Source organism: Polypterus senegalus, chromosome 8, assembly GCF_016835505.1.
Source record: "Polypterus senegalus isolate Bchr_013 chromosome 8, ASM1683550v1, whole genome shotgun sequence".
NCBI lineage: Eukaryota > Metazoa > Chordata > Cladistia > Polypteriformes > Polypteridae > Polypterus > Polypterus senegalus.
Genome location: NC_053161.1, coordinates 134,421,505 through 134,431,262, shown reverse-complemented (window position 1 = coordinate 134,431,262; position 9,758 = coordinate 134,421,505). Strand labels below are relative to the sequence as shown.

The following is a 9,758-nucleotide window of genomic DNA, read 5'->3' as shown; positions in this document are numbered from 1 at the left end:
AATTGTTTGAATAAGGCAGAGGAAAAGTTCTTTATTTTCTGACAAAGCCCTGTTAAAATAAATTATAGAATTCTGGCATAATGAATTTTGTGTTTCAGAGATTGAATTTTTAAAAGCTTTACTGATCTGCCAGGATACCACTTGAAAGACGCTTAATATACTGTACTTGGGTTGTGTTTGCCTGTAATGTTTTAATTTCTATTTTTCAATATTTTTGTATTTTATTTACAACAGTAATCATTATGAAGGATGTCTTGGTAGCCTTATTTTAGAAGACAATCACAACACCCAGTGAAATGTTTTTCTTTAAGAAATTTGCTTGTCTGGTCATATTTATTTGGAGTGCATTGAAGAAGTCTTTGGCTGTTTCAGATTTTCTCAATTAGTACAGATTAATTTTTTTTGAGTTAACAAAGCTATTCAGCACCAACTAGCAATGTGTGAAAATTTAATTCCCAACTCACCAGTTACTTCTAATACCTGATGAAACCCTTTCAGCTCAGCTTCAGGGTGCAGCACATTTGTGAAGCTGCTCCACTTGAAGTAACTATCAATTTACTTATTGCACCTTAGTGCAGGACTAGATACTGTCCATCACAATGTTCTTCTGCCCAGAACGAAGATTATCTTGGGTGTCTCAAGCATAGCCTAACTACCTAACCAGCAAGAGCCCCTCAAGGCCTTGTACCTTAGCCCTTTGTTTGTCCGTATCTACTTCTTCAATGTGGCCATATTATCCGCACTTTTCTGCGTTTATGTGAATGATACTCTGATATGTTTATGTGTTAAAAATAGTTTTCATCAGAAATTGACCTGTATTGAAGAAGTTAGATGCGTGATGGAGTGCAGGTTTTTATAATTAAACTACAACAGAACACAAATCAGGGTAATTTACAGTCACTAATGTTCATTCACTCTAGACAATACTATTATACTTCTGTTTTACACAAGGAATCTTGGTATCAAATTTAATTCTGTTCTTTCTTGCATAGTTCATGTAAATGACGCTACAAAACATTTTTTCCACTTTTGCACCATATCCCATGTCTGATCATTCCTGTCCTTTTCTTATACTGAGACTCTTGTCTGAGATTTCATCACATTCCTTATTGACATCAGTAATTGCTAAAAGGCAGATGACCCTACAGATCTGCTATTTCAGCTCTGGCAGATACAAGGCTCTACTACCAAGAGGCCAGCTTCAGTGAGCACTTAATGACTTCCTGTGTCTTCTAGAACTATTGATAATCTATAAAGCTTAAAAACTCCTTGTGCCAGACTGTATTACTAAAATCAGTGTTATGAACTCTAGTATGTTATTCATTTTTATCGTCACAGATACATTTTTGAAACCTTGTGGGGTTTTTTTTATAGGTTCTAAACCATCATGATTCCATTTCTGCCTTAATATTGAGGGTTGCTTGGATCAGATGTACTGGAAGTTGCAACGAGTGACTTCATTGCTGTTCATCAGTCTTTTTGGTTTTGACCACCCCATAATCCAATCATCTTGATTATGATTTAACCTCTAGGTCTCTTTACTTTTCCTATATGGCCCGTGAAATACTAACACAGTCCTGTCCACCCATTGGCATAGCAATGGCCATGTGACAGGAATGAGAGCAGTCAGATCAGAATTCATGTGGTTTATTTCTTTTACCTATACACATGGACTGACCACTGCCATCATCATCCAGCTCCGACAGTGCAGCAAAACAACAGTAGAGGAATGCTACAGCTGTAAAGAGTCATTTTTCCACCATCGCTGGCTCCTTCCTCGTACCCAAACACCTCATGGTGCAACAGTTCCAGAAATATCTGTGGAAATAGCTAAAGCTAGCCACTGGCTTTTTTTGCCTTTTCAACTTAATCAAGTATGGTTGATGAACTGTTTGCCATCCTCAAGAGCAAAATTTGATCCATACACTAGCTACTAGCACAGCCATTTTATTAGTTTTAATAAAGTGAGTCATCTGTCAAATGAGACTTTTTTATTTTGGTTGTTGGTGACACAAATGACTCATGTACAAACTTATCAGTGCAGACGTGTGCCGTTTTGAAGGACAGTTGCATGCACATTACAGTCCGATACAGGTCGATTGTACTTATAAATGTAAAGATTCAAGATAGACAAATTCAATATGTGCAAAAAATTGGAACTGTGCAATGAGGCTTGTAATGTGAACATATTCTTAGATGATACTTGTGCTCACCCAGAATTTGGTGTTTCATGTACTAATCTGCTGTTACTACTTTCTACAAATTGTTATTTGAGTCTTTTCTATGCTTCTATTTCTGTTGTACCCTTTTGAATATTTTTGAAGTACTTTTAATATAGGGAATACTTACTAATTTATTATTGTTATTGTTGGGCATGCATTTCAGATTTACATAGCTGTACTTAAACCCTTACTTTCCAAGCTATGGTTTTGTCCATTGTTTTTTTAATTTCATTTACATTTTGTTATAGAGGGTGCTTGGAGAAGAGGGCAGTGTTCCAGCATGCAGTGAGTGGCAGAGAGGTGTTCAAGTGTTGCGTAGTTCCAGGGAGAGGCTGCGAGAGGATGAAGAAGAGTGTGACAGAAGTACAGAGAGTTCCTCTCAAGAAGAACGCAGTGGCGGCATTCCAACATCTCTTGTCAGCACAATGGAAACTATTGTAAAACAGCTAGAAGTGTTAACACAGGTCAGTATTTTCAGCTATGCTACTGGAGCTTTTAAAAATTGGGAGTATTAAATATTTTTGGTGCATTTATATAGGTTGTTTTCTTCAGTTATTCATAATATCCAATGCCAGCCATGACTAAATATGTTTCATTGAAAGAGTTGAGCTTTTCAGTTTATTTAATGGAGATTAAGAGGTGTCATGATTGACGTGTTTAAAGTGATGGGATCCTCCATACTAATTTCTTTCATAAGTTACTTTAAAATAAGTTTTACAAAAACATGGGGACACAGTTGGAAACTTGTTAACACTAGAATTGCCAGAGCCTACGAAAAAACTTGTAGATCCGTCCCACCTTAAATTGATTTGCACCTCTCCATCAGCATCTTTTGTCCTGTAAATGCGTCAATAAGCAGCAAGCAGCCTGCTATCACACCCCCGGAACTACCACACAGTTTTCTCAGCTCAAGTCTTTTATCCTGCGTGTCAGTTGCTTAGACTTGTATTGTAGTGTTAAGGGTAGATTTGCACAAAGGTTAAAGAGAAGAAAAATTGTTCTTGCATCAGTTGTTCTAATGTTTTTAAAAGGAAAAGGGTCAGCATTGCATCAAATAAGCAAAGATCTGCTCCAGTGATCTAATTTGTAAACAAATTCAGAATAATAGCTAGCACGTTCTGGAAAAAACCCCAGGCAGACTGACCAATGCAAAATGTGCATTGGGCTGAATGTCTGTCATTTTCAGTAGCATCATGGAGTTTCTGGATTTATGGAGGTTATTTGGTTGTTGTTTTAAACTTAGTGTTGTAAAAAAAACAGACAGATGAAAGATTGAAAGTACCTTTAATCTAATGCAATCAATTGAAAATAATTACAAAAATAAATCTTAAAGATTTGAGTAGCACATACAGGTAAAATTCCATTACAACGAACTCCCAGGTACCTAAAAAAATTTAATTATAACGAGATTCTGTATTTGTTGCTATAGTGCTTTCTTTAACTTGCGTCCAGGCATTTGCAATCATTTAAATAGCTTCTTTTGCGTTAATTTTAATCTTCTCCTGCCTACAAGTTATGCTGACGAGAATGTTTCTCAGCATTTCCTTGCAATAATACACTTTCAGGGTGTGAATGATACCCAAATCCAATGGCTGAAAAACTGCTGTGTAATTGGGTGGGAGGAATTCAACACGAACATTATCTAAATGTAGAAGCATGTTGTGGGCAGCACAGTTATCAGTCAGGAGCCGAATCATCCTTTTCTTCTTCATATTGTGAGGTTTCTGAACTCTTTTGAGACCCAACCCCATCCCGCTATACATCCCCACCCCACCCCACCAACGGGAACGACACACTGAAGTGCGTCACGAAGCACGATTGCAGCGGTCTGTGGAAGATTGTTTGCCTGTTGCCGGAGCAGGGCAACATCGGGCTGCTCATAGCGCTGCAGTGAAGAAACACAGAAGCAAATCATAAAAGATCGGGGTCGCGCTGTAAGTCCCTGTCTTCCACCCCAAAACATGAGGCTTAGTCTCAGTACTTTAGCAAAACCAGCTTTATTCAGCTTGAAACAGGAACGGCACACCTATTTATTGTAGTGTGATCTGCCACTCTGCTATACACGGATACAGCAGTCAGGCAGGGTCTTGGCCAGATCAGTGACCAAGTATCATGCAATCTGCATTTACAATGTACCTAGCATTGCCCACTGTTTGCTTTGGCGGAGAGACGCAGCATAGCTTTGAGCCTGCTGATAAACAGTCTTCCATAGACTCTGAGATTGGACTTTAGGATGCTCTTCGGCATGTCATCCAGTTGTGGGAGGTCCCAAGAGAGTTTAACCTGACATTTTCTTGAATGAGTGCCGTGTTAATAGGAATGTTTCTTGAACGAGCATCACTGAACCACATAAAAAATGCTTTATTTACGTCTTCAAATGCAGCAGTTCACATACGTTTGCAACCAGAGATTTTTCTTCTTTTTTTTGCTCGGTCTTTCAAGAAAGTTGACGGCGTTGATGGCAAAATTCCAAATTCACTGATATCGTCATTTTTCTTTTAACCGCAATTGAGAGCAGCAAAAATGTAATTTTTTTTTCTAATATGAACTGTTATCGTTTTTTCATGTCTGCCGTTTCTATAGGAAGGTGGCAATGAGTTAAACTCGAATGGATGTTTTTCAAATGTTGATGAGCAAAAAAAAAAAAAAAAAAACAGTATGAGGAAAGTTTGAAGAAAGAAAAAAAATTACAATGTTTCTGTTTGTAGGATTGTTTCGCACAAATGAGCTGCGGCCACAGAACTAACTGCTCTGTACGTGATTCATTCAGGCATTTCAAGGTCTTCTGGGTACTTCATTGTAATAAAAGTATGTGCTGAATGTATTTCCTATTAACGAGATTTCTATAGACTCGTGTCATATGGGGAAACTGTCGGGACCATAAAAATACTTTGTTGTAATGAAAATTTTGTTGTAAAGATATTCGTTGTAACGGAATTTTACTTGTATACCTTATGACTATGACAAGTCACTCACAGCCATGTCATTAAATCAGCTGACAGGTGTATAACATAATAATCATGATTTATATTATTCACGTTAAGTAATATTTTGCAACTTTTACACATGGTCTTTCCAGTTCAGGAATGTTGGGGCCCAGAGCCTGTTCCAGAAGTAATGGTCGCATCACAGGACACACAGACAGACACTTATGTCAGACCACTTTAGAGCAGCCACCTAACTTAAATTCCAATTTAATTTATTTTACAGAAAGACCCAATGCAAACATTGTACAGGCAGTGAACCAGACTTGGGGTTGAAGTCTATTACAACTATGAGGCAACATCAATAACCACCATGTTCCCCAATATTGTAGTGTTGTAACCAGTTAAATTTATCTGGTGTGATTATTGTTGGTTAAATAATCATTTGTATGTTATAAGATAAGATAAGAACTTTATTCATTCCGAGGGAAATTCTTATGTTATTGGCATGTTCAGTGCAACAAGAGAAATAAAGATAGTACAGTAAAGATTTAAAAAGGGAAAAATAGTAATTGTGCAGATATACAAAAATATGACAGTTGTGTAAATGTACAAAAATATGACAGCATATAACAAGCATATGACAACTGTGCAAATATACAAAATATAAATATAACAGATTATTATTAAATACAGATTGTTATTGTAGGTTATAAAAAGTGACTTGGTACTTGTGCTTCAGTAAAATGAGCTAGCCGCTTGTGATGCCAGAATGAGACTAACATAATGCCGTGAAGGCTGAAAAAGATCACCTACAGAACGAAGATGAGTTATAAAGCCTTATTGCCACAGGTAGAAAAGATCTCCTGTGGCATTCAGTTTTGCATTTGGAGACAATGAGTCTTTTGGTGTGTGTGCTCTGATGGTTCCTCAAGGAGGTTTGCATGGGGTGAGAGGGTTTGTCCATGATACTGAGGAGCTTTTTCAGCATTCTCCTCTTGGACATCTCCGTCAGATCCTCTAGTTTAACGCCTAGGACAGAACCAGCCTTTTTAATCAGCTTGTTCAGCCTGCAGCTCACAGCTGCAAAAAACACCACACTGTCCATCACAGAGTGATAAAACATTGTCAGCATTTTCCTGAATACATTAAACGACCTAAGCCTCTTCATTAGATAGAGCCGGCTATTCCCTTTCCTGAGCACAATGTCTGTGTTCTTGGACCAGTCAAGTTTACTGTCAATGTGTAATCCCAGGTACCTATAGTCATTAACTACTTCAACCTCCGTTCCTCTGATAGTGACAGGGGTGGGAGGAGGAACCCACTTCCTAAAATCCACCACCAGTTCCTTTGTCTTTGTGATGTTTACCTGTAAATAATTCTGCTCACACCACCCAACAAAATTTTCCACCACATCCCTGTATTCCTACTCCTGACCATCCCTGATACAGGCCACAACGGCAGAGTCATCAAAAAATTTCTGCAGGTGACATGACTGAGACCTGTATCTGAAATCAGACATGTAGATGGTGAAGAGGAAAGGTGATAGGACAGTTCCCTGCGGCGCCCCCGTGTTGCTCTTGATGCTTTCAGAGCGACAGCTCTTCAGTTGGACATGCTGTGGTCAATTGTTTAGATCAGTGTTTCCCAAACTCGGTCTTGGTGAACCCCTGTGGCTGCAGGTTTTTGTTCCAGCCAGATTCTGTTTTTAATTGGACTCCTGGGCTAATAAAGTTTGCTAAATATATATATATATATATATATATATATATATATATATATATATATATATATATATATATATATATATATATTAAAATGTACCAAGCAGTTATATAGGAATAATGTATTTTTTTCTTTTTAACAGTATTTTCATCTTGATTTTCATTCTACTTTTCTAGGTCTTCTAAATTATTTAATTAATCCATTTTTTACTAATTATTGGGTCTGACTCTAAAGTAGTTGCAGCCTTTGATTATTCAGTGTTGTTTGCCTGGGTGTCTTATCTGCTCGTTTTAAATTGTCATTAATAAGATACAACGAAGGGTGGAAAACTGCACAGAGAAAGGACAAAGTATAATGAAATCAACAAAAGAGAGTTAAGCATTATAGCAAAAGCAGACATATTTCTAAATATCTTATAAATGTAAAAATCATGCTGCTAAGTTTTTCTAAATGTCGAATAAAAGAAAAAAAAATACCAGCTAATTAAATGAGATCAGTGCTATCTGTTGTTGTCACTGATTAGGAATCTGGTTGGAACAAAAACCTGCAGCCACAGGGGTCCACCAGGACCGAGTTTGGGAAACACTGGTTTAGATAGTCCGTAATCCAGGCTACAAGTGGGGTGTCTACCTGCATTTCTGTGAGCTTCTTACCAAGCAGTGATGGTCTGATTGTGTTAAAAGCACTGGAGTAGTCAAAAAACATGACCCTCGCCGTGTTCCCAACAATATCCAGATGAGAATGAGCCTGGTTCAGCAGGTAGATGATGGCGTCCTCTACGCCGATACGGGGCCGGTAAGCGAACTGTAGGGGGTTCCTGCCAGGGCTCCACCAGCATACGCAGATGTTTCAGTATGAGTCTCTCCAGTGTTTTCATGACATGAGAAGTCAGAGCCAATGGCCTGTAGTCGTTGGGTGTCGATGGATATGTCTTTTTAGGGACAGGAATCAAACATGATGTCTTCCAGAGCAACGGGACTCTCTACAGTTTTAGACTCATGTTATAGATCAAATGTAGCACTCCACACAGCTGGGCAGCACAGCATCTGAGGGCCCTGGGACTAATGCCGTCGGGACCCGAAGCTTTGCTGGGATTTAGTCTACACAGTTCCCTTCTGATGTCATCTGCTGAGAAGGACGGAGAGAGGCAGGCTGTGGGGTCAGGAGAGGGAGGAGGAGAAAGAAGAAGGTGAGAAAAGCCGGGTGTGGAGGGAAAGGACGAAGGGAGACCAAACCTATTAAAGTGCAAGTTTAAGTTGTTTGCACATTCAACGTCCCCATCCATCCCAACATCTCTCTTTTGTTTCAAGCCAGTAATGGCCCTTATTCCATTCCACATCTCCCTGAGTTGTTTACTTGTAGTTTGCTTTCCAGCTTCTTCCTATAGCAGTCTTTCCCCTCTGCAATCGTAAATTTCAGCTCTCTCCTTATCAGTCTTAACTCTTCTTTGTCACCATTTCTGAAAGCTCTCTTCTTCTTGTTGAGTGTGGCTTTGATGTCTTTGGTTACCCAGGGTTTATTGTTGGGGAAGCAATGAACAGTTTTTTGGGGAACAACCATATCCACACAGAGGTTAAGGGATTAAATCCACTACAGAGTCCAGGATGTTTTCATTCAGCCATGTCTCCGTAAAACACATAATACTGCACTCCTGGAAATTTTTTTCCGACTTTGTTAGCGCCGCCAACTCGTCCATTTTATTCACAAGAGATCTAACATTCCCCGTCACTATCGCAGGAAGCGATATCAGTATAATAACAGTTGTGTTTAGTTCAGTGAGCAGGCAGAGAACACAACTAATTACAAATTAGGTAAAGCAGCTGTGAAATGAGACACAGATTTAAGTGAGTTTTGCTTAACTTCTTGTACAATGGGAAGCCAATTACTTTTTGCCAATGTACATCATGTGTACTCCCCACCAAGTATTAATAATGCATGAGTTTGAACATTCACTGATGAATGACTATAGTGGTACTTGGGTTGCTGTATGGGACTCTGTGTGATATACATGTTGAAATGCTCCTTAGACATTATTATAAAAAGTTTTTTTTTTCTCCTCCTCTTTCATCTATAGACCATTTCAGTACTTGAGCAACGATTAACTCTGACAGAAGATCAGTTAATGGAATGTCTTGAAAACCAGGCAAAAATTGTACTTCAGGTTAGGCAAGCAGACGAGAAGGAGGGAGGCACTGGATCCTCATCATCATCCCAGTAAATGTTTTTTATTTCTCCCTGAAGTCATTGTTTCTTCAGAACACCTGTTGACTTTTGACTGGGTTTGACTGCATATCATTTTACCTGTTTGGAAAAAAAAATCCTTGAGGTGCTCAGCTGTGTCTGAAGACGTTGGATACTTGAAAAAAAAATAGATGATGCTAGTTATTTAAGCCATATTTGTTATATATTTTTTTTTAATCATGGGCAGTTCCAGTGGCAGATGGACTTGGCAAGCAGCTGCCTGATGTTATATTTTCATTTTGAATAACCGCAATTTTGCACTGTTTTTATGTTATTAAAATGTATATTTCTAAATAGCTCAAATGTTTTTATCCCTCAATAACATAATAAAATGTTTATTTCTTTACTCTTAAGAACTGAATGAATAGGTAAAACATGAAGAAAATGAAATAATGAAGAAAAGACACATAACATCAGTAAAACGATGGTTTTATAGGAAATTATTTTGACTGTGTGGCCACCATGGGGAGTTGCGGCTTCCCAAACTCCCAATACAGAGTCTTGGATACAAGTTCACAAAAGGTTTTTATTTTGTGTGAAGCTCTTATAGGAATGGTTTCCTACTGCACAATCACAGTCACCCATATACAGACTCTCTGTCATATTTTCTTTGTCTCTCTTTCTGCCTCCTTCGCTCCTCCAGCAA

General features: G+C 38.4%; 1 protein-coding gene across 1 annotated transcript in view; it reads left to right on the top strand.

Moving 5' to 3' along the window:
- Nucleotides 1-9,408, top strand: part of poc1b (POC1 centriolar protein B) — a 117,351-nt gene extending 107,943 nt beyond the window's left edge. Inside the window, exons 11-12 of the mRNA XM_039761792.1 lie at nucleotides 2,471-2,686; nucleotides 8,946-9,408. Of these exons, the coding sequence (XP_039617726.1) occupies nucleotides 2,471-2,686; nucleotides 8,946-9,089 (360 nt within the window). The 3' untranslated portion in view covers nucleotides 9,090-9,408. The remainder of the gene's footprint in view (nucleotides 1-2,470; nucleotides 2,687-8,945) is intronic.
- Nucleotides 9,409-9,758: the final 350 nt, after the last annotated feature.